At 41.7% G+C, this 24584-nt stretch overlaps 2 protein-coding genes and 1 long non-coding RNA gene across 6 annotated transcripts; 2 read left to right on the top strand and 1 right to left on the bottom strand.

Moving 5' to 3' along the window:
- The first annotated feature begins 1028 nt into the window (after positions 1-1028).
- On the top strand, positions 1029-15960 carry kdm2ab (lysine (K)-specific demethylase 2Ab). 2 transcript variants are annotated; one of them, XM_046068647.1, is made up of 23 exons: positions 1029-1237; positions 1647-1687; positions 3140-3278; positions 3860-3938; positions 4121-4167; positions 4524-4702; positions 6219-6325; positions 6472-6565; positions 6830-6983; positions 7094-7209; positions 8523-8649; positions 8768-9048; positions 9137-9214; positions 9555-9815; positions 10078-10206; positions 10345-10434; positions 10618-10836; positions 11224-11253; positions 11640-12673; positions 13309-13472; positions 13755-13901; positions 14070-14285; positions 14398-15960. In XM_046068647.1, exons 2-23 carry the CDS (start codon positions 1652-1654, stop codon positions 14577-14579), a joined length of 3909 nt encoding a protein of 1302 aa, XP_045924603.1. In that variant the 5' UTR covers positions 1029-1237; positions 1647-1651; the 3' UTR covers positions 14580-15960. The 2 variants fall into 2 exon arrangements, with proteins under 2 accessions (XP_045924603.1, XP_045924609.1); XM_046068653.1 differs by lacking the exon at positions 1029-1237 and adding an exon at positions 1280-1534.
- Positions 15961-16204: 244 nt separating this feature from the next.
- LOC123982839 (ankyrin repeat domain-containing protein 13D-like) lies at positions 16205-24077 on the top strand. 3 transcript variants are annotated; one of them, XM_046068745.1, is made up of 14 exons: positions 16205-17018; positions 17121-17253; positions 17349-17473; positions 17757-17802; positions 19461-19604; positions 19924-20113; positions 20779-20845; positions 21329-21410; positions 21744-21805; positions 21891-22021; positions 22150-22307; positions 22623-22736; positions 23082-23254; positions 23968-24077. In XM_046068745.1, exons 1-14 carry the CDS (start codon positions 16935-16937, stop codon positions 24049-24051), a joined length of 1593 nt encoding a protein of 530 aa, XP_045924701.1. In that variant the 5' UTR covers positions 16205-16934; the 3' UTR covers positions 24052-24077. The 3 variants fall into 3 exon arrangements, with proteins under 3 accessions (XP_045924701.1, XP_045924682.1, XP_045924691.1); XM_046068726.1 differs by having other exon boundaries at positions 17097-17253; XM_046068735.1 differs by having other exon boundaries at positions 16207-17018; positions 17118-17253.
- On the bottom strand, positions 17019-21543 carry LOC123982907. The gene is made up of 3 exons (XR_006828083.1): positions 20758-21543; positions 19826-20127; positions 17019-17909 (listed from the first exon to the last, which is right to left on the bottom strand). It is a non-coding gene; the product is annotated as an uncharacterized LOC123982907 (long non-coding RNA).
- Positions 24078-24584: the final 507 nt, after the last annotated feature.

Here is a 24584-nt window from a genome sequence, read left to right as displayed (position 1 = left end):
GGACCCATTCTGACAGGCTTTCTGAAACCCGACACCTTTTTACCTTCAGACCTTTGCCTGATTCACGCTATTTGACCCCCTTTGACTTTGTGTGAATGCTACAGCAAGTGTACGGCGATGCACGATAAAACATCCGTGTATCAAAGGCTTCCGTGACCTAGTTTCATCCCCCATCTAGCTCTTCTTCCTAACCGGGGGCAGACCCGGCCCGTCATCGGACCGTGGGGCGGGGTCTACATAAGGGTGTGTTCGTTTTTCTGCTTCGCGTGTGGAGGATAAATGATAATCAGGATTGGGGAGCGGTGATGAGATTTGATAAAACGATTTGTATTGGTCCCCCAGAAGGGAATTTAGCGTTTGGTAGATCATTTCTTTTTGTAACAATGCTTCTTGGCAAATAGCGCCCATGAAAGATTTGCCAAATCTTCTCTGACAATGCCAAACAGCTTTTCTTTGCTGTTGACTCTTGTTTGGGGTTTGGGGGTTTAAAATCTGAAGAAACAAGACATATTGGCAATTTAATTGATCTAACAAGCGTCAGTGGAAGAACCATACACAGCCTGGCACCTCTTCCTCATGCTGGTCACCAGCCTGGTCACACACTGCTGTGGGATGGCATCCCATTCTTCAACTGGCGTTTGTGCCAAGTATAGAAATAAGAAGTAATTATTATAATAATTCGGTAGGAATAATTTACCAAACCCAGACATAGGTATATATATATAGATGTAGATTGTTGCAAAATAAATAACTTTTAAATGCAGGACCCTGCAGTGGAATATAGTGTGGGTTGCCACTTTTACAACCTAAATTATTTATTTATTCCACTTCTGGAATTAGGAGTGATGCAAAATCCTCCTTCAATCGCCAAACCGGGGAAGACAAACCAAGTACACTTGCATGTTAACATATTCTAATCTTGTTTAAATAGCACACGCTGCCTCCAATGAGAGTGGCTGTATACTAAGACTTTGGAGCAGTGGAGTAAATTGGGGGGTGGGTCATGAGCTTTCCTTTTTTTTTTTGGTTCGTGTGTATGTGTGTGTGTTTTTTGAGCAGGTGAAAATGGCGTCTCGAAGCTTCGAAGCCTCCTAACTTTATCGCACAATAACAAACATAACATTATACACAGCTATTATCACATAACATGGGGAGAAACTTTACCGAGAGGCCTCGGACGCTCTAGTTGGGAAACATTACTTTGACCACTACGGCTAAAAGGAGTTAAAACGAAGAGGTAATGATAAAGAAGCTCACAACTGCCGTGTAGATGCTAACGATAGCTAGCTAGCGTCAACGCCAGCGGTACGAGTAGTTTACGTTAGCCGATAAGGCCAGCTAAATAACGCCAGTAAATAGACACATTTGTTCGGAATATTCCTATTAAAAGGTGGCTGCTCTTGTCGGCACTTGTCTTCATACAGTGGCGCTAATTCAACAAATGTTTTGTGTTGCTAACCTTAGCTTGCTGGCTAAGGCAACACTGTTTGCTAACGTTAGCATGGCTATGTAGCTAGGCTCTACTCAGAGAGAGGTGTGTGTTTCTGTCTGACAGAATGTGAAAACACACTGAAATATGTAAACACCGACTGGGTATTTAATCATTGTAACTTAAAACCGCTCCCAAAACTTTGTTTCTCTTGTAGAGATTATGGAGGATCCTCATACACGGTACAGCAAACGCCTGGTGAGTAACTTGCTCAAACTGTGTTAGCTGCCCGGGACACTAGTTTTGTGTTAACAATGCTACTGTTAGGTGTTTTTGTCCAAAGTGTATGTGTAACATTTGCCCTGTCAATGCACACCAAGGTATCTAGTGACTGAACATCGTTGTATTTGATAGGAATGGCCCGTTTTATTTTGGCACATTGTGTCTAATGTGCGTGTCCTATTAACTAAACGGTAATAAACCTGTCTAAAGACTTTGGGTTCAAGAGAAGGTCAAGTTCACTGTCTAACCTGACTGCATTTGAGCTGTGTGAGCTTGCTTTACCTCCTTACATTCTCATCCCTTTGCGTTAAAGTAATTATCTCGATGCTTTCAAACTTCCCAGTGTGTACTCTAGTAGAAAAATATTATTGATATTAGCTGTTGGTGTAATGAGATCAAAAGATTTATAAATATACATTTACTAAAGATATTTCTACTGTTTTGGAAAGCATGTCCAGGCCTACGCTAAAACTTAATAAAAGCACCCAATAAATGGTTGCTTAATTGTAATTAATTGATTCCCTTTCTGTGTTTATTACTTTATATGAAAACATAATATTTAATTGTTTTGCTTGAAAATTAATAGCTGCTGTGCATCCCACAGTTGTGAAAGCAAGGAGCATTAGAGTTTATATAAAACCACATTTGTGTTAAAGGGATGGGGGTGGGGAGATCTGAGAGCGGGGGTGTTGTTCTTGATCCATCTGTCTAGCCAAGCAGTTCTGCATAGGGTGAATGGCAGGAGGGGAGGAAAATGGGGGCTGTGTGTGGAAGATTAACCCCTGCTGTTGTAACGCTGTATTGTTTAGTTCCCACATGAAATTACGTGGTAGCTGGCTGACTGATCAAATTGGACTGATTTATTGTGATTTTTGTCCTTGTCTTCAGTAAAAGCAATATGTTTGTCACTAACAGCAGTTTTAGTTCCTTTTTACGTCTGTGATATGAGGGACAGCTCCCGTGGGTGTCACTTCAAGACTTAGCAATTAGACTCCAGTAAGAACATATTAAATATACATTATGCAGAGTATCAGAGGTTGCTTGGATTTCTCCATCTATGTTTGATTCAATTGTACTTGTGTATCAGAACTAGTTTATCATAACAAGGTTACTTTGGTAGAAAAGGATCCATGTGATAGTAGTTATTACTTACATGTTTATCTTCCAATGTTCATGCCTTGAGGCCTTTTTATTATGTAACTTTTTACATATGTACTCCTGACATCAGCATTGCCGTTTGTCTGATAGGCTGCTATAACCCAGCTTCATCACAGCACTGAAATGTCTTCAGTGCATTAAGATCCCATATTTCTCACTGCCAGTTATTCTTTCCCTCTCCTCCCATTCTCCTTCTGTTGCTCATTACAAATCATTTTGTTTGTGTGTGACGTAGAGGTTAACAGAAACCGTTTGTTTTTTGTTCCTTAGCGTACAGGTACGCGGCGCCGCTACCAGGACGATGGAATCTCAGATGATGAAATTGAAGGGAAACGAACGTTTGACCTGGATGAAAAGCTGCAGTGTGTCAGGTTTAGCTCTGACTTGATCAAACACATGGAGGGCAAAGGTGAGAGCTTTCAACTAGTATGTTCAGAGAGATGTTTGGAATATAATTTCTATAAAACAATACCTGAACATATGTAATGCCAAGGCTACCTGTTTGTTTTACACACTATGTTGACCAGATAAAAGTTACTCTGCCAGTTCATACTAGTTCGTTTAAGATTTGCTGCCTTAACTTTGGGTTTCTTCTAGAGCTGCAACTAACACACATTTAATTATCGATTCGTCTCTCGATCATATTCTTGAGTAATCAATTAGTTGTTTGGTCTATAAAATGTCAAAAAATGATGACAAATGTTGATCAGTGTTTCCCAAAGCCCAAGATGACATGCTCAAATGTTTTGTTTTGTCCACACCCCAAAAATATTCAGTTTACTGTCATAGAGGAGTAAAGAAACCAGAAAATATTTACATTTAAGAAGCTGGGATCAAAGTTTTTTTTTTTTCCTTTAAAGTGGTTTGATTATCGAAATAGTCTGCGATTAATTTAATTGTTGACAAAAGATTAATCAACCAATTGTTGCAGCTCTAATTTCTACCCAATGCAAGTTTAGGATTGTTGTTGACTGTTTGCCTCCTTTCTAGATTTCACATTTGAATACATCCAGAGAGAAGGGCTCAGGGAACCCATTATTTTTGACACAACTGATGGCCTTGGCCTACAGTAAGTCACATTCTTTTGTTGTTTAGTCTCAGAATACTATTGCATACTATAATATTTTAATATATGTGGAGATATATTCAAGTTAAGTTTGCAATCATTTCAAAGCAAATGCCAATAAACCTGTTTTGACTCTATGTGTGGAGAATTTTTAAAAATAATTAGGATTCACCATTCTCTTGCAGAATGCCAGACTCTGATTTCAGTGTGAGCGATGTCAAGTTGTTTGTTGGTAAGTTCCTGATTTATGCCCTTTTTATTTGCAAAACATATCTAATGATAGAGCCTTAGTGCAGATCGCTGTACGTCGTATCAGTGAAAATGTGGGGCGATAAGTAACAAGAAATTGCAGTAGGGAAATTCTGTAAGAAGATTGCTTGTTTATTTGTATTCATGTTAAAAAATAATTGCCACCAGTGGATATATAGTTATCAGATTTATTCATTTCCCAAATATCAATATTAGCATAAAAAATCCAGTCAGGGTATAATTGCCAGACATTTGAATCTGGAAGAATAGGTGTTTTCACTTCATATGAATTTAATTGCAGTGGTCTCAGTTGTTGAACTCCTTTTAATTCCCTTACAGGTAGTCGACGCATTGTAGACGTGATGGATGTGAACACGCAGAAGGGAATAGAGATGTCAATGGCTCAGTGGCGACGCTACTATGAGACGCCACCTTCAGAAAGAGAGAAACTCTACAACGTCATCAGCCTGGAGTTCAGCCACACGAGACTGGAGAATCTGGTCAAACGACCGGCTTCGGTGAGAATGCGCTTGATTTCTACCCAGATGTGCACATTGATTGTGCAATTTTAGAACATTTCTTGACAGAAAAGCTGAATAACCAGAAAATCACATTGTGCTCAGTTAAGAAAGCCGGGATAGATATTTGTCCGCTGCTTTAAAAGCTATAGAGTAGGGGTGTGACGAGGCACAAGATGAGACACGATATTGGGTCCACGAGTTCGAGACAAGATTTAAAGACTATTTTGAAGAAATATTCATTGCTTAATTATATGAACATTTTGAGTATTACAAAGTTAATTTCCTGCATTCTGGTGAACTTTTCTATACCAGTTTATGGTGGAAATATGTTTATTTATGTAGAAAGAAACACAAAATTCAGAAAAATTCATCCCTGCTGAGTCAACACACATGCAGGCATGTTTTAGTCCTTCCTCTTTTGTGTCTTTGTTTGGGGGAGTAACTTCTTTAGCTCCTCTGTTTTAGCAGGTTTTCTGCTCATGTTTGTATAACATGGCCAAAAATGTTTCATATCTTTCTATATCGATAAGTATCAAATCGTTATTTCTTTTGAGTTCAAAGGCAGATTTTTGCTCTTGAGTGAAAGTTGAAGAAACCCGATGGTTAATTGTGGTTAAACTCTTCTTTATGGTCGACACTTGAGGCCAAACAATTGATCACTTCACAAATCTGAGGTAGAACATTCAGAACAATTATTATATAATCTTTGTCAACAAATATGCACAAGTAAAATTAAGTGAAAGCTTTTTTCGGTCATTTTACCTCAATAAAATAAACATCTTAATAAAAAAAAAAAGTCCTAAGTTGTGTATGATTCAAGTGAATAAAATCAAACATTTATGGAACATTTGTTATATTGTTATTGAAAAAATTATATTATTGATATATGATAACTATTGTTAGTTTTATTGTCCAGCCCTATGTTCAAATCTTTGTGCACATTCAAAATCTGTCCCACATATCTACTCTCTGACATGTCAAGAAAAAGTCATAATATTACAAGAATAATGTCATAATGTAATGAGAATTCACAATATTAATATAATACCTGCCCTATACTCTAGTGTGCATTACGTGATTGCACCGCTAGAAGTAGTTTCAGTTTTTAGATGTTTATAATGTAACTGTACTAGTTAGTTTCCACTTGGTCACAAATGTCTGGACTACCAGCCCGAGAGCGGCTTCACTCAGTTACTATCACGGCGTACGGCAGTGTCGCAACAACTGGGTGGAGTTGAATCACTCCGTAAGTCGACATTATCAGTTATACATTTGTTGTTGTTGTTTTTTTTTTTTTACTTCATGAGAAAATTTAGTGGCGTAACTGCATGTGAAAATTGTCAATTGCATGAGTCTCACAAGACGGCTTTTAACCTGATGAGAAATCTCATCACACCCCTATTACAGAGCTTTGGCTTGTCACCGGTCAAAGTCTTTACATTTTGTCAACAAAAAGTGGTGTCACGCATATTTAAGTGTATGTTTTATACTATGTTTTTCTCTAATTATCCAGGTGGACCTTATTGACTGGGTGGACAACATGTGGCCCCGCCACCTCAAGGAGAGACAGAGAGACTCTACTAATGCCATCATAGACATGCATTATCCCAAAGTACAAAAGTAAGTAAACCAGAGGCCTCAAACATATAACATTTGCGGTGCTATAATTAAGATACATTTTTGTTCTGCCTTTCTGTTTCAACCTTTTACCCCATTTTTAGCTAAAATCCACATTGTGTTTTCTGTCCTTCCTCCCCTTCTCTCAGGTACTGTCTCATGAGTGTGCAGGGCTGCTTCACAGATTTCCACATTGACTTTGGTGGCACTTCAGTCTGGTACCACATCCTGCGAGGAGGAAAGGTTAGTCTGGGCCTCGAGCCACACAAGAATCGTATATCTTAAAGTTTGGCTGCATGTATTGACTCGGTGAAAACTTTTTAGTTGTAATGAAAGACAGCCATGCTATTAGGGGGGAAGAGTAAATGTGATTGTGAGCAAATACACCATCATGCTTTTTGACTTTCTGTTCATGTCCCATAAATTCACATTAGTGCCATGCACATTTCTTTATGTATTTGTTGACCTCAGACTATAAACATGACCTTTTACCTCTGATCCTTGCAGGTGTTCTGGCTGATTCCACCCACACCACAGAACCTGGAGATGTATGAGAACTGGGTTTTATCAGGAAAACAGGGAGACATCTTCCTGGGGGACAAGTGTCATGACTGTCAGAGGACAGAGCTCAAGCAGGGGAACACCTTCATAATCCCATCAGGTTTGTTACTGTAATACAACAGTGACACACATAGGCGGTCAGTATATACAATTACACACACTGTTTCTGCTGCTACATGCCTCCAGCGTCCCTTGTCTTGTATGTTGTAGGTTGGATCCATGCTGTGTACACCCCAGAGGACACGTTGGTGTTTGGGGGGAATTTCCTCCACAGCTTTAACATCCCCATGCAACTCAACATCTACAGCATTGAGGATCGCACACGGGTGAGCAGCACCTCACATTTACTATAGACTTTTTATTACTGTATTCACTGTACAAATATCCTCTTGACACACATTGATGATTGCTTCAGATTCTGTGATTACACAAGCAAAGATTCAGGGTCTTGTTCTGTGGAATTACAATAGATGAAGTATGATGACAGAATAATTTCTCAACCGTGCAACTTTATTAATTTTAAGAATTGTTAACACTCATAAATCTGGGGATTAGGGTTGGGTGTCATGAATCAGTTCCAAGTTGCAGCTGTTACCAAATTTCCACGAACCATGGATTCGTTAAGACACATGCATTTCGATTCTACTTAGTGGTTCCAAAATTTTTGCATATTTCAGTTGAGCTCCCGATTGAACTGCAATGAGCATTTTACAGTCCAAAAAGTTGCACTTACCTGCAACGCGAACTTAAAATCACGTCATTTGTTATGCAGTACACCAACAAAGCATGCTAGAAGAGAGTTCTGTTTACATTCCTGGACCAGTGACGCCCCAGATATAGCTAACAGTAGCAATGTCTTACGCTCCGGTACACGTGTGTGTGTGTATGTATCTATCTATATCTATAGAGATAGATAGATAGATAGGTAGATATATATCTTTCCATATTGAGCAGGTCTAGACTGTATGCTTTGTAATATTATATATAAACTTATTAAAACTACAGGTAAAACACAGAATTTTACAATGACACTCTAAATACAGTATTGTTTTTAATGCCGATTGGCCACATGATGGTTGGAGTATTGGCTCGGTGCGTCTGTACACAAGGCAGTACAATTAAGTCTGAGTAGTCATTAAATTAAGTTTTCATATTACCATGTATGCCTCAAAATTTTTTGGTGTAACAACTGGACACTTTAGTCACTTTTAACTCCAGCAAACATAACTGTGTTTTGGGAGACAATGCAAAGATTTTGCTATAACACATTTGGTTGGGCTTTGCTACAACACACTTTTGAGATGCTGTCACTGCTCAGCTATAAATGATCATCTGGGCTGGGGGACGCAGGCAGGTGTTCAGTCTGCATCCGGACTCTAGCCACAGCAGTCTCACCACATTTCTCCAAACTCTGCCTAAGCAGAGGTGCAAACCACAACGAAGTTGTGACAAATGCTGTTCATGAAGAAGTTAACGTAAAAGTAGCTTGTTAGAGAAGCAGAAAATATAATTATTCAATTAAAATGCATTTATGTATGAAAAATGTATAGCAACATAGTATATATTGTATTATCTCACAGTGGTATTTGACTAAACAGGGTCTTGAAGATTTCCTCATGTTTCTCTCCGCCTCCTCTAGGTGCCATCAAAGTTCCGCTATCCATTCTACTATGAGATGTGCTGGTATGTCTTGGAGAGATACCTCTACTGTCTGACCAACATTTCTCACCTCACTCCTGAGTTCCAGAAATATTCCCTAGGCATAGGTAAGGATGGATGAACACAAGAAACATTGCTGTCCTCAGTTGTTGTTTTTTTCCACACAGAAATAAATTAATCCGTCACTGACGTGGGCTTTAACCATCATGTCCTCTCTCTTTTCAGGACTGACCCAAGCTGATCTTGAAACCAATGATAACAACGGGAATGGCACCTCCAGTGGAGTTGACAGTGGTGCAGAAAATGGGGAGATAAAGTTAAAGGAAGAAAATGAAATCAAAGAAGAAGACGAGCCAGCTCAAGTTACAGCACCTCAGCAGATGCTGACTCCCTTTGAGCTAGAGGGACTGTGGAACCTCTATGGGAAGCTGGAGGAGCTGCCAGCCCACAAAAAGTGTGTCCCTGCAGGCATCAGGAACGCCGCAGCCCTGCTCGAAGACATGAGGGTGGGTGTCGCCTTAGTCCCTTATGATGTTCATCATCCCCAGTCATTTCTTTAGTCTTACTACTCTGTTCTCTTAACCACTTGTCCAGGCTCTTCTGGAGAACCATGCCAATGATAACCCCAAGCTATCCTACACTGGCGAGCCCATTGTCAAGTGGCCTGCAAGGGTGAGTAGAGAAAATATTTGTACACTCCTCCAGCTATCTGGGAGTTCATGGCAACGAACTTGTGTGTAGAGATGACAATATCTTTCTTTGAGCAGATATTGTGGGTTTAGGATCAGTGGATCAATTAGTTCTAACATTCAGTGTCAGTAAGGTAAAATTGATCTCTTTTCTAAAACTTAGTTGCAGTTTGATTACATTGAAAATATTGTATTAGTGTAAATTGTTATAGATTGTTAAGTATTGTCACTCTGGCTCAGCAAACGGGGCCCGTTTATATATTTGTGGGATACAATTCTAACCTGCTTTTTCTTTGCCTTTCCTGCGACTGTCCCTTATACAGCCATCATGGTACCACCCCCCAGCTCCCCCTCCCCCTGTCCTTTACCGTCCTCGCTTGGGCCCCAGTCTCCACAAGCCTCTCGGTCAGAGGTCCACCAAACGCTCTTCCATCTCTGCCCTGAGGCGCAGACGGGTGAGGTGTAAGCGCTGTGCCGCCTGCTGCAGGAAGGAGTGTGGCACCTGCCAGTACTGTCACGATATGAGGAAGTTTGGTGGCCCTGGACGCATGAAGAAGAGCTGTATCATGAGACAGTGTCTAGCGGTGGGTCGCATTACCCGTCCTTGTCTTTGTGTGTAAAACCATATATACAGTAGTGTGCAAAGGTTTTGCTGTTCCCACCTTTTGTACCTAGAAGAATTGATGCTGTTTTGAAGGCAAAGGATGGTCACACCAAATACGGATTTGATTTAGATTTTACTTCTGTTCACTCACTTTGCATTTTGTTAAATGATAAATATGATCTATTACCATACATCGATAGATAGATATGGATAGTTTAAATAACATTTATGTATTCCTCCAGCCTGCCTTGCCAAACACAGCACGATGTGCCATATGTGGAGAAGGGGAATCGGAGGAATCAAATCCAAGCGCGCACTCACTCATGGAGTGCTCCGTCTGCTCACAGATTGCCCATCGTCAGTGCATTAAGGTAATTTGGTTCAGGCATAGTGAAGGCTATGAACTGAATACATTATTCAATTATTGCATAGTGTTTGTTTTGCCGCCTGCAAAGCTGCATTTCATGGCCAGATTTGCTGTTTCAAACATTATAACTATTCTGTTTCAGGATCCTGGTGAGGGGAAGATCAATAAGGATTTGCCCAGCTGCTGGGAGTGTCCAAAATGTTATCCAGGGAAAGACTCAGAGGCATCAGAGGTAACAAATGCATATCTTCTCAATCTTACTTGCCCTCTGTTCCTCTTTCTGTGTTTTCAGTTCACACCTTTTCTTTTCACAGCAAAGTTTTCTTTAACAATATCTTCCACGGGTTTCCATATGTTTGATGTTGATACTTATATTAACAATGACACCCTTTCTTCTTCAACCTACCCATGCCAGTCTTCCAGTGATGAGGAAAGTGGAGAGTCAGAGGGCTCCTTGCCACCTTCCAAACTTGCATACCGGGAAGGCATTGGTGTAGGTGAAGGGGTGAGACGAGGGAGACGTAGCAGACCCCCATCCCGACCCACAGCACCACCACCTTCTCAGAAACTGCTACTGCAGCATCAACAGAACCGCAAAAGAGCAAGTGCACTGGAGCTTAGACTTAAGAAGAGGGTAAAGTGGGGATATCAACTTATCATTGTTTAAATTTTCCAGTGTTAATGAATTGGACAAGTCCTAAAAAGTACTTTCTTTTCAGTTTTCGAAGCCTTAAAAATCTTTTTATTTAGATTTTAATGCGCTGAAAATTCAGCTGACCAGTTTATTCTTTTTTGACATTCATTTTCATCTATTTTGGTCACTGAAGATTTTTTTTTTATCTAAGAGTTATCTTGATAAAACTTGCAGTCACCATGAATATGTATAACAGTTGCCACATGTATGATTCTTGGCACTTCCTCAGACTTAAAATAGTAGGTAAAAAATGTGTGTTTTATTTTTTTCTCTATAATAAACATTTATATTTATCTCATTCCCCAACCCCTTCTCTGTGTATCGCAGATAAAACTGGAGCGCAGCAAAATCTTAACGGTAAGCAATGCACTTATTTCCAATGATTCTGTATTGCATTTGAATAATACAGCAATGTATATGTTGTAATAAATGTACCAGAAGGTAGTTTCATCCTCACAACTTGGTTTGTCAAAGATGCATTTCAATGTTTGTTTTTTTTATTTATTTTTATGAAATACAGTTTGCACTGTGTAATTAAACATCAGTCTAGTTGCAATGCAGCAGTGAGCTGGGCAACTTTTTCTATGATATTTTTTTTTCAGGTGCTATATTTGAAGATATTGTTAAAAATAAACCATACTGCTGAGAACATTTTGTAAGATTGGTGTAAGACAAGATGGTGTATTTAAAAACACCATCTTGTTCTCATTCGCAATCCCTTTTGTCCTTTTATCTCCCAACAGAAGTCGTCTCTAGATCGTTCTCCCAGGCTGCTGGGCTCCAGGGTGCTGTCCCGGCTGCGCTCTCCAACCAGCAGACTGTCTCAGGGCAGAGGCCGGGGCTCCACCTGGGCAAGTGGCTCCCCTTACCACAGCTCTTCAGGAGGGGCCGGGTCCGTCCAGCAGCAGCAGTCTTCCCTCGGTCTGGTACTTGAGCCCAAGGGAGAGCCCCGCAGAGGGAGGGGCAGAGGGGTGAGGCTGCGGGGAGGAGGAGCAGGAAGAGGAATCAGAAGCGGTAGAAGCCAACATGGAGAGTTGGAGGAGGATGAGAGTGAGGACAGCAGCAGCAGCAGCAACAGTAGCAGCAGCAGCGACAACGATGAGGAATGGGAGAGAAGGCAGAACAGTGGGCAAGGGTTGGATAAAGAGAACCAGCCACAGTCGAGGCGAGGAGGACAGGCAGCCAAAGAAGGAGAAGAGGAAAGGGGTGAGGTGGCCAACCAAAATGGTGCTGAGGAGGAAGAGGTGGAGCAGGACAGTCAAACGGGGGGCAAAGATGGCTCGCATCTTAAAGTGACACTCCAAAAGCCCACCAAGGCCAAGCGGGACCCATCAGCCATTGTCCCCAAATTAGAGGCTGTTGCCCCTCAAACTGCCACTTCCACAATACACAACCAGACCAGAACCCTTGTCAGACCCCCCATTAGAAATTGCGGCCCCTGTCCTGATCAACACTCCAATACCCCCACACCACCACACACTCGCAGTGGACAGACATACACTCATACCTCCCACCCAAAGATGGCGGAGGCCTCTAAAAGAGCAAAGCTGAGCAGGCCTGCTAAACTGAGCAATGGTGCCTCATGTTCTTCCTCCTCTGAGCTTCCTCATCTCCGCATCCCTCTGTCCGCCCTGCAGGGAGGAGGGAGCGAGGCGGACAGGGAGGGCGGTGGGAACGGGCCGGGCTGTGAGAGGGAAGTGTGGGTGTCTGTCTTCCGCTACTTAAGTCGAGCTGATCTCTGCGTCTGCATGGCTGTCTGCAAGAACTGGTACAAATGGTAAGACCTCTTAGTTGATATATTTTTAATAAGGGATGGTTCCAATACCTGGAACCATTTTGGCCAGAAAATACCTGTATTCAGTAAGCTCCAACGTTAACAAGCCGCTTTTTAAACCTTTTATCTCTTCTCACTCAATTTTGTTATCAGCAAGAGCAATACAAAACATATAGGTCACAGGCTTCTGATTTTTAGACTACTTTCTCTTTAGCCCATTAAAATGACACACATCACTGGCTTCAGATCAGCTGTAGCTAATTAACATTAATTCTGTAACTAAATGTTTGGATGTTCTGTGGTTAATGTGCTCTCTGCAGCTGGTGTCTGTATTTTGTAAAGGACACAACATTGTGTAACACCACTGTACACGAGTGAACTGTGTGCTCGTGAAGTTCAACGGCCAACAGTGGTGATCCAGCTGATCACCTCAATTTAAGAATCCAATTCTCCAATTAAACTTTTATATAACCAATTTTTATCTTAGCATTTAAATCTAATGCGTCTTATTTTTCTTTTTTTTAATAGCAAACTCAGTAGCGTTTATAGTAGTGAGTAGTGTCAGTGGCTCATATCGCTCTGCAAATAGATCACTAGATGAATGGATGTGTTCTTTACAAGTGTGTGCTTGTCCGTAGGTGTTTAGACAAGCGGCTTTGGGCACGGATTGACCTTAGCATCAAACGCACCGTTACTCCACAGGCCCTAACAGGCATCATAAAGAGACAGCCAGTCACGCTCGATCTCTCTTGGACCAACATTTCTAAAAAACAGCTGAACTGGCTTGTTGGCCGTCTGCCTGGTACGTAAACACACACACTAACTCTTTCACACAACTTTTTCAATTTCAATATGGTCATAGTAATAATCTAAATAAACACAACACTGAAACAAAAGAATCGTAAAAAGAATTATTCTTTTTTTTTTTTATTAAGTTTTTATTAATGTTATTATTTCATAATGGCATATTTAACTCATTGGTCCTTTTTGAAGTTTCTAATGAGATCTGAATCAGGTGTGTTTGCAGCAGCAACTTCTGTACATACTTTAAACACACTATCTAAATCTTCCTTTGGTTTTGCAGGGCTGAAGGATCTGATGCTGGCAGGTTGTTCCTGGTCATCTATTTCAGCTCTCTGCTCCTCTGGTTGCCCTCTCCTCCGTTCCCTGGACCTGCGGTATGCAGATGGGGTTAAAGACACTCAGATCAGGGATCTAGTCACCCCTCCAGGTGAGGACAGATTGGCCTTAGCAGCTACAGATTGATGGCTGGATATGTGTGAAATCATCAGTTGTCATTATTTTTCCCTAATTTATTTCCCTGGGCTTTCTTCTCGTTTTACTTGTGTTTTGCTCTTTTTCTTATCTAACTCTTGAACATATAACCCCTCCGTTCCAGGCTGTGACAATCGCAGTCAGCTGCGGACCATGCAGTGTCTGCGACTAGCAGGCCTGGACATCAGCGACTCCACTCTGCGCCTGGTGATCCGCCATATGCCCCATTTAACAAAACTGGACCTCTCCCACTGCAACAGTCTCACCGACCACTCCATCAACCTGCTGACTGCAGTGGGCTCGTCTACCCGAAACACGCTCACAGAGCTCAACCTGGGAGGTGAGAGATTGATGGGAATAGCCTATTAGCGAGACACACACAAAAAAAGATGACACACAAACATGTTGCATTAGTTTTATTTTGCCATTAGTGATGTGTGTTTCTTTCCCAGGCTGCAGTAAACTGACAGACTCATGTCTGAAGTATCTCCGCCGCCTCTCTTTCATCTCACTGCTCGACCTGCGAGGCTGCAAAAGCGTCTCCCGCAAGGCCTGTGAGGCCTTCATCTCCGAGCTGTCTGTCAACACGCTCTACTGCCTATCAGATGAAAAACTGATCCAGAGGATATCCTAAGCACCTGCCTCTTCTTGACTGCAGAGGTGATTAGAGGTGGTATAGACAAGAGAGGGGATCCTGATATGTATCTGTATGACAAAGGACACAGGCAGGGAAGTTCACGTGCACCCGTATCACGTTAAAGGAGGGGCGGGGTCTAAACTGAGAGTGCTGACTCATGGTGTTGGTGAAAGGGGTTGTCACAGTTGGAACAAAATTTCTTTTCAACATTATGTCTTTTTCCCCGTGTACCTACAAAGAGACTCAGGAGCTTTTTATGTTCTTTTGGGAATTAATGTGCGGAGAAAGCAAAAGGTATTTTTAATTTTTTTGGCAGAAGTGGGAGATAAGTTGTCTGTATTAAACGACACATCTTTTTGAAGTGCTCAACTCTTCTGACGATCTTGACTCCCATCAGAAACTCCTGCCTTTAAAAAAAAAAAAAAAAAAAAAGACTACATCTTTGGAGTATAACTGTATTGTTCTGTTTGGCATAAAGTCTTATTTATCATCTAACTCATTTGATTTCTGCTACATCTGGGTGCTCCATATAGATGGCTATTTTTTTGTCAGATTCAAGAGAACAAATATTAAGTTGTTTGACGACTTAGGCTTTATGGACAACAACTGTGCATTGAGATTTTTTTTTTTTTAGGACAACTAAAGTGACGGGTCTTTCACATCATGACTTATAAAGTGAGTGTTTTAGTTGTATGTTGTAATAAGACGCTTTGGTGCAACAGAAGTCCAATGGTATGCTTGATGAGTATACATGAGTGGTTGTGTAAAAGGGTAAAAAGAACAGCGTGAGAAGGCAATCGACAAGGCAAAGAGACCTCACCCCAACAAAAGGGCAGGTTGCATTAAGTGTATGGGGTAAGCCAAGGATTAGATGTCGGATAAATGGTGCATCTTTAAACAACCGTTCGACTTCAGGTGCTATGATTTCCAAACTCCTCAGCTTTGTTTTTGTACAGAAAAAACATTTAGAGCAAAAGTGTTAATACTATAGATGAAACTGCTCCCAACACCTTTTTTGTACACTTTTCTTTTCATGAATGGGAAAAAATGTGAGAATTTGCTTTTCACGGAATTTCATGACCATGTCCAATTCAATGTAGAGATGTATGATTTTGTTTGGGGGGGGTGGGGTTCTCATTTCTTTAAGCCCTTAAAAGTGTAGTGGTTCTGTATCAAAGGTCTCCTCCCAGACTGCTCTCCAGGCCATATCCCTTCAAAGGAATATAAGTATATAAAATATATACTTTTGTGTAAATGTGTTTTCCTCTTTTCGATTATCAAAACAGGAATCCTGTAGCATTGTAATTATTTTCTGAAGCCTTTTTCACTTTATGTTATTTGTGTTATTTTTCAAGAAAAATAAAAAATATATAAACAATGGGTAGAAATACAATAAGTAAAATGTCAGCTGGACTACAGTTATACTAGTATTGCTTGGTTTTCGTGTTGAAAAGTTACCGTGATGATCAAACATCAGTCTTCCTGGCTCCACCCAGGTTTTCACCATAACCTGGAAATAAAGCGACGCCTAAATAAATAAATAAATAAATAAACAAAGCTGCTGCAGCTGTTAATCAAGCTGCGTTTTGCCAGCTTTTTGCACAGTAACACGTGATTTTGACAGATGTGGTGTGGTTTATTGATCGTTAGCCAGGCAGGACTTGAGCGCCATCAGCAGCTGTCACCAACATCGTACCGGATTCCTCCAAATCGAGTGACCTGGATGTGAAACTAGACTAAAGGCCGTATCTCGCTTTGTTTTGACAGACCGTAACAACGCTGCGATAAAAACAGGGTGGTTGCAGTAACAGCGGAGTAGCTAGCTAACTTTATCAATCGGGGATTTTACCCCTTTTCCCCCCCTCAATAATAACGTTATATCCATCATAGAAAAAATGAAGGGACTTGCGAGGTGCATTTTGACCGACTAAATTAGTTGAGAAGAATGGAAAGCAGGTGCTGAGAGGAGCAGGGAACAATGTTGTTATAAGCGAGTTAGCTAACGTTAGCTCAGCTAGCTGTTAGTTAACTACATCAAGTTAGTGGGCTGAGTTAGCCGGGCTAACTCAGCCCACTAATTTAAATAGGCACGCACAATATTCGGCTTTGCTGCCTAACGTTAGCTGCTTGGAAATATTTGCTTTGTGACATTTTCCCCCCAGTGAAACACTCAGCGTTTAACCCTTATTTCTGCTTTTTACTACCGTTAAGCTAGCTAGCTAACCAGCTGTTAAGATCAGCGCTGAACTCGTTGCTTCAGTCTTGCTGTGGTGTCACTGCAATCTGTTGGCTGCTGAAGTCATTTTACAAACATAGCTTTACTGCTGTTGAACTGGCAGGCGGACGACAGCCATGGCCCAAGAAGCATTTCCTCTGCATTTTCTAGTCTGGAACAATCAGTACCTGGAGCTTGATCGGGAGCTGCAGAAGAAAGAGGTGAGTGAAGGAGGTTTATTTTGCATTTGGGATTTTACAGATGCGTTTGTTAGGTCGCACTGCATTGCGCTGATGCAGCTCGTGTGTTTTTGTGTGCAGCAGGATGTAGACCGTCTGGATCCGAGGGGGCGCACCCCGCTGGAGCTGGCTGTGTGTCTGGGCCACCTGGAGTCCACCCGGGTGCTGCTCAGGCACTCTGTAGACCCGACACACTGCAGCGCACAGGGCTGGACCAGTAAGTGCTCTGCTGTGGCTCCCAGTTTCATGCCCCGAGGCTGCTAAGGGAATAAGAAGCACCCACTGTCATTAACTGTGGATGTTACGTTTCAGTCTTGCAGGAGGCGGTAAGCACCGGGGACCCTGAGCTGGTCCAACTGGTACTCCAGTACAGAGACTTCAAGCGTGCCACTGAGAGACTGGCGGGCATCCCAGAGCTGCTCAGCAAACTAAGACAGGTAAAACTTCTTTACAGTCGGCTATTTTATTAAAAACTTTGAGCCTCCAGGACTTTACCTGCTGCCTTACGCAACAAAGCTTTAGTTACTATATATGGAAAGGGTTGTTTTTTTTTCTTTTCAGTGGAGAGCAACAAAGTTCAAAGCTGCTGTGTCAGTGCATCTTTTTCATGACTGCATGTTCCCAACATGTTCCCAAGTCTGATGAATCAGGATGCACAAATGTAAGATGACAGGGATATTTTGCTTTTGTTTGAGTAAGAGTTTCCATGGTGTCTTCCAGGCGCGGGACTTCTATGTAGAGATGAAGTGGGAGTTCACCAGTTGGGGTGAGTGTGTCTCACTTATTTGTTTTACCACAGAGGTCAGTTTCAGCACCGCAGTAGTTGGACAGCTCCTCCGGCAGCAGCCACAGCTCAGAGGACTTTGAAAAGACCTGATTGGAGTAAACACAATCAGTCAGTTTGAAACAGTGGCCTAAACACAAGACAGGGCAGGTTCATTTCAAAATGTATCCCACTACAAATTACAGATCCCCTGCCCTAAAGTGTTATCTGTAATGTAATGTGGTGTCCTGTGTTTGGATTACTTTGCCTTCTCAACTCTGCAGAAAATGCTCACGTAAACCGTTAATCCAGTTTTGTAGCTTATATTAGTGATATCACCATCACCCCGTATTTACAAATAAGATCACAACATCAATAATCAATTAAATAATGCCTTCTAACATGTATTCTTTACAATAATTAATAGGGGTGTGACGAGACACTTTTGAACATTGAACACTTTATTTCCTGCATTATGTTGTTTTTTCTGCACCATTTTATGGTGATTTTCTTTTATTTATATAAAGAGAAACACACAATTCACGTAGCATTTGACGATTCAAACAGTGCAGCTCTGTCATTCTGTGCTGCTTTCAGACCTGTTTCTCCTGTAAATTAACTTTTCTCATGTAATGTCATCCCTGCTGAGTCATGATATAGTCACCTCAATGATAAATTATAAAATTTTAATTTAGTTATAAACTCCTGGACTTTAATAGCTCCTGTGTTTCAGCAGTTTTTCTGCAGATGTTCAGAACTTTCTGCACATTTAAAAATGTGTGTTTTCTGTCCAGAAACAAATCAGAATATAACGTCATCATTTAATGAGAAGTCTGCGTGCCCTGTACTCTGCGGTGCATTACGTTTTTGATCCACTGGTTGTAACGTCATCCCCTACAGACCATTTGACTGACACAGTTTGGGACTTCATGATGCATGTGAAACCCAAAGTAACCGAAACGCTTGTGATCAGGCAGAAATCGCCCCACAAATCCACTTCAGCAGCTCAGAAAAAGTGCGGCTCACAGTTCCAAACAGAGGAAGGCTGGCTTCAGTTTTTAGATGTTTATGTTGAAAAACTCAGCTATGTTACCACTTGTCACAGCTGTCTGGACTCACAATGCGAGCAGGTTACGTCGGTATCAATCAGCTGGGCGGAGCTGATTCGCCCTGTGAGTCTATCTTATCAGTTATACATTTGTATTTCACTGCGTGAGAAAATTAATGTGTGGCTTGACAGCGTGTGGAAAATTGTCAATTGTAACAATTTAATCTTGCGAAATCTCATCACACCCCTAATAACTAATGAAATACAGCAAGCATTTTATAATGTCAGCCATTGTTACAACACTGTAATGTCTATAGTTTAACTATTTAGTTCCAGTCAGCTTTTTAATAAAGCAGTATAGTACAGGAATTTAATGTTAATTTCCCACTGACATATAAATCAAGTTCCATTTCTGTTTTTTTATCATTATAAATGGAATACTTTTGGTATCTTTGCTGTTTGTTTTCTGACTAACAGCTGTCATTAGCTACAGCGCTGTGCAACAAGCTATATGTAGAAATTTTCTAGAAAAACATTTAAACCCTGTAAATCTGCTTCTCATTCTCCTCTTGGTTTCTAAAACGCTTCTCCTCTCCTTCAATGTTCCTCTCAGTGCCCCTGGTGTCAAAGGTGTGTCCCAGTGACGTCTACCGGGTCTGGAAAAGCGGCTCGTGCCTCCGGGTGGACACCACCCTCCTGGGCTTTGAACACATGACCTGGCTAAAAGGACGACGCAGCTACATCTTCAAGGGTGGAGGTGCGTGTGCTCCTAGGACAGCATCAAATGCATATGAACATGTACTTGAACAGCTGAGGTCGATGGATGGATGTTTTTGCTTTGAAAACTTTGAGTTGGACCCTGAAAGACTTAGAAAAGGGTCGTGGCTGTTGAGTGGACTCAAAGTTGCATGAATATGATTCATGTGGTGATATAAACAAACAAGCTAGCATCAGAGCTAGCAAGGCTATTTTGCTTACCTGAATCTTGTTTATTTCAATTGCCTGTTTCATTAGCCACTGGTTTAGGTTCCTATGTCTTTCGCCTTTCCTTTTCACCTGGGTGCTGCTCTTCTTAGACGACGGGGCCGTGGTGATGGAGGTGGACCATGAGAAGCAGGTGGTGTACACAGAGCCACTTGTGTTGTCTCCCCGTGACGCGCCCTCCCTACTCGCAGCCATGCAGCCGTCGCAGGAGAACACAGCTCAGAGACTCACGTCGCCCATCGTCTCCACGCACCTCAACACACGCAACATTGCCTTCGAAAGGTAACAAGCACGTTCTGTATACAGATGTACAAACAAGATTAATTTCATCAAGATCACATTGATATCTGAACCACCTTGCTTCATGGAGCTACTAACTTGCCCTGAAATTATTTCTTTAATTTGGGTTCAATGGATATGTTTGTTGTATCATGTTTGTGGCTTTACACCCTGTTTGAATCTGAGACAAAAATGTAAAGCCTGTAATGTAATTTAGCATATCATCTACAGACAATTCACATCAACTCTCACTATATAGAGTTACCATCACAACTAATTATTATTTTTCATGTATGTGCAACACCTTCATCACCCCGTGAGGCAGCTGCAGTAGATTATAGTCTAACCTCATCAGTGTAACAAATGTTACACTAACACAACTAATCTTTCCTTATGTGTCCCTGTCACGTCCCCACAGATTACTGCACTATTGTCTATATTGTTTTGTTCATAGTGTGTATATTAGTGTTGTCTACTCTGTAGTTTGTGTCTGATTTTATTTTATTATTATGTTATTATTGTATAAGTAAGCACATCGTGAGCAATGTACAATCCCGAGTCAAATTCCTCGTATGTGTACACATACCTGGCAATAAAACTGATTCTGATTAAAAACATAAAAACACTAATAATATCTCTGCCCTTACTTTGTTTCTTTGCCTGTTTAGGAACAAGTCGGGAATCTGGGGCTGGCGATCTGAGAAGAGTGAGGTGGTCAGTGGGTACGAAGCCAAGGTGAGAGTGACCGCAGAGCCAACCCAGTTCATATGGGTTTTCAGAAGTAGCAAAGCTGGCTGAAACGTGTAGTTCACACTATTTGGTAGTTAGTGTAGTATTTTTCTGAGCCAGTCTGCTGTTGAGACTGTTCTAGAAAGCATTTTTTAATAAAATTAACACAAGTAAGAATGTGTCAGAAATCAGAGAGAGCTTTAGCACAAGAGATTGCTATTGTGTTTGTGAAAACGGACACAAATTTTTACAAGGGAGATGCAGACAAGAACATAGTGTGCGAACAGATAACAGACAAAACACAATATGCAGTTTGCTATGTCAAACATAGACCAGGAGAGACTCTTTTTTACGCTACACCACACAGTTTTACCTACTGCTGTTTTATGCCAAAGAAATGTATTTTTAACCCAAACAAATGTGTTAACAAGGAGCTTCACTTAAACAAAGTGTGTGTTTTGAGTGTTTTTTGTGCGTCGTCTGGTCCAGGTTTACAGTGCTACCAATGTGGAGCTGGTGACTCGGTCAAGGACGGAGCATCTGTCAGACCAGGATAAGTCGAGGAGCAAAGGTAAACACACCAACACGACAACGCCCTCGCAGTAAGTCCTTTTGCACTTATAACCATAGTGGTGGGAAGGCAATATGTCAAAACCAGTGTAAGTAATTGAAACTAAATGTACGAAAAATGACTTAACACTTTTGATCACTATGTAGTTCCTTTTGACTCACAGTACAGAGTTATGTTCCCCTCAGTGTATTATGATGTTATTTATGATCCAGTGCTCCAGATGCATCTCTTGCCTTCCTTGTAGAGCGAAAAATTGAATTAGCAGATTGATGACGACGACGACGATGATGATGATGATGATGATGATGATCTCCTTACATTATTCCCACTCAGGCTCAAAGACTCCTCTGCAGTCCTTCCTGGGGATTGCTGAACAACACACAGCTCACAATGGGGTAAGAGACTCCACCCACACCACCTGCAGCTTTCTGTAATGAACACAGTCACTTATAGCTCTCTCTCTTTCTGCATTTCTATCAGAGTAATGTATCCCAGTGTGCCAGCCCTCACAACCCCACGGCCATCACAGCCGAGGAGTATTTCAACCCAGAGTTCAACCTGAACGGCCGGGACATCGGACGTCCCGTCGAGCTTACCAGCAAAGTCCAGAAGTATGATGCAGCCGCAGAAACACACAGCGTTAATGCTCATCACTTAAAGCTTTCTTTATGGACCAGTTTGCTCAAAACGAGGGTGTTGCATCTCCTCCTCTCTGTCCGTCTCCCTTTTCCATCTCCAGGTTTAAAGCGACCCTGTGGTTGAGCGAGAGTCACCCATTGTCCCTGGCCGAGCAGGTGACACCCATTATCGACCTCATGGCCATCTCCAATGCCCACTTTGCCAAGCTGCGGGACTTCATCACGCTGCGCCTGCCGCCAGGCTTCCCTGTCAAGATAGGTGGGTATGAGAGGTGTGGGTTATTTCCTGTGTGGAGTTGGACATGGGTCTTGAGTTTATTAAAACTAGGTTCAAGCACCACACATTGATTCTCTAGTAGCTCCAGGTGTGTTGGTCTGTAACTGTCTGTTGCTAAATTGACATGTTAAAACTAAAATAATGAGAGCTAAAAGCTTTAGTCTTCTGGACTAATTGTTTTGCCTGATTCACGTTCTTTGTGTGTGCCACTGTATGTTTTTCATTTGCGCTGCCGATTGGTGCTACAGGAATAATCAGTTATTTAAATCTTTCAAAAACTCACTGTCTGCCCTCCAGAGATTCCCTTGTTTCACGTGTTGAACGCTAGAGTGACGTTCAGTAACCTGTGCGGCTGCGACGAGCCTGTCAGCTCTGTGACTGTTCACCAAACCGAGAGCTCCGAGGAAGCTGGTGACTATTTACTCACACATAAACACCAGTGAAAGAACATTAGGTAATACCTGATGTTTTTAAATCACATAGAGATCATCTGGTTCTGAAACTTTAAAAAATATGTCTGTAGTAGAACAAGAGTGAGTAGATAATATATCACAGTGCAGAATATTTTCATTATAATACTGTTTCATCACATTTAGTTTGTTGCTTTGAAGATAAGGGCATTTCTTGTTGTTTGCTGTGTTCTGTTTTGGAAACAAAACAGAACACAGGCTTAGTATTAGTATTATAGTTTTATTTTTTGTATTGATATACTTTTAACTTGTAGTTACAGTAAGGTTGTAACCCATCTTCACCCAGGTCAGTCTCCCACTCGCTTCGACTGTGAGGTGGACCCCTCGGTATTCGAACCACCCGCGGACTACACCACCCTTGGTCCAGGCCGCAGCGAGCCGATGAGGGACGAGGATGACAACCTGCTGCAGTTCGCCATCCAGCAGAGCCTGCTGGACGCCGGCACAGAGAGTGACCAGGTCAAAACAAGGCCTCGCCTGAGTGTCCGCCCAGTAACTCCTAATTAGTCTTAATTAGATACGTGTCAGATGTGCGACTAGACATCGTCATCGTCATCTTCTGCATAGTAACACCTTATTATTGTTTTGAAGTATGCTTTGCACAGTCTGCATTGGAATTCTCTTCTCCCCACACTCTGACACACTCACACACCTACACCTCAGGTAAACACCCCGGCTTGCCCCTCCTCACTCTCCCCCCGTCTGCTCCATTTTCTCCATCAGCAGTATGTTTTATAAAGTCGCCTAAAAGACTGAGAACTAGTCTTTTTTCCGTACATTTCCACTGGCAATCCGTTATCACGGCAGCAAGTGAGCCACACGTCAAACAACTGAAACCAACATCTGCACTGTGTGTTCACAGCTGCTTTACCTGGTCCATGCGTAAAATACCCACCGCGACTTGTAACGTAAGTTAATAGTCTACCAATTTTTTTAACCGAGTGAAGTCTGTGCAAAAACACATGGACATAAGACGACTGTTGCCACCCCCCACGTGCGCACCCAATGACATCGTCCATCCCGATATTTCATTGTAGACATCGTTCGATGGAAATTTTATAGACATTGCCCAACCATAGTTCTTGCATTTCTTCTTTTCTATCTCTAAACATTTTAAAATGTGGGTCCCCTTACATTTAAAGCCAGGTGTGACTCTTATGTATGGTTTTTAGGTGACCATCTGGGAGGCCCTGACCAACAGCCGCCCTGTGCCCCCGAGTCCACTGTATGAGGAAGACTCTCAGTTGGAGAGGTGAGCCAACCTTCAGACTTTACCTCTGTTTGCTTCCCAGGCAGGTTCAGGCTGGAGAGCAGATTCTAGGTGAACTCTGCTGTTAAGTATATCAGCTCTTTTTTTAGGCGATTAGCATTACAGTGAGGAAAATAAGTATTTGAACACCCTGCTATTTTGCAAGTTCTCCCACTTAGAAATCATGGAGGGGTCTGAAATTGTCATCGTAGGTGCATGTCCACTGTGAGAGACATAATCTTAAAAAAAAAAATCCAGAAATCACAATGTATGATTTTTTAACTATTTATTTGTATGATACAGCTGCAAATAAGTATTTGAACACCTGTCTATCAGCTAGAATTCTGACTCTCAAAGACGTGTTAGTCTGCCTTCAAAATGTCCACCTCCACTCCATTTATTATCCTAAATTAGATGCACCTGTTTGAGGTCGTTAGCTGCATAAAGACACCTGTCCACCCCATACAATCAGTAAGAATCCAACTACTAACATGGCCAAGACCAAAGAGCTGTCCAAAGACACTAGAGACAAAATTGTAC

Source organism: Micropterus dolomieu, linkage group LG01 (genome assembly GCF_021292245.1).
Source record: "Micropterus dolomieu isolate WLL.071019.BEF.003 ecotype Adirondacks linkage group LG01, ASM2129224v1, whole genome shotgun sequence".
Taxonomy (NCBI): Eukaryota; Metazoa; Chordata; class Actinopteri; order Centrarchiformes; family Centrarchidae; genus Micropterus; species Micropterus dolomieu.
The sequence above is the reverse complement of the archived record's forward strand: the minus strand, read 5'-3'. Positions and strand labels throughout refer to the sequence as shown.

Excerpts from the sequence above, each read along its gene's own strand:
- kdm2ab (XM_046068647.1), top strand. The coding sequence starts at position 1,652 with ATGGAGGATCCTCATACACGGTACAGCAAACGCCTG. Across the intron at positions 4,168-4,523 it reads CGATGTCAAGTTGTTTGTTG|GTAGTCGACGCATTGTAGAC; the intron begins GTAAGTTCCTGA and ends ATTCCCTTACAG. Across the intron at positions 13,902-14,069 it reads GGATCTAGTCACCCCTCCAG|GCTGTGACAATCGCAGTCAG; the intron begins GTGAGGACAGAT and ends CCTCCGTTCCAG.
- LOC123982839 (XM_046068726.1), top strand. The coding sequence starts at position 16,935 with ATGGCCCAAGAAGCATTTCCTCTGCATTTTCTAGTCTGGAACAATCAG. Across the intron at positions 17,254-17,348 it reads CAGCGCACAGGGCTGGACCA|TCTTGCAGGAGGCGGTAAGC; the intron begins GTAAGTGCTCTG and ends GTTACGTTTCAG. Across the intron at positions 22,308-22,622 it reads AGGCTTCCCTGTCAAGATAG|AGATTCCCTTGTTTCACGTG; the intron begins GTGGGTATGAGA and ends TCTGCCCTCCAG.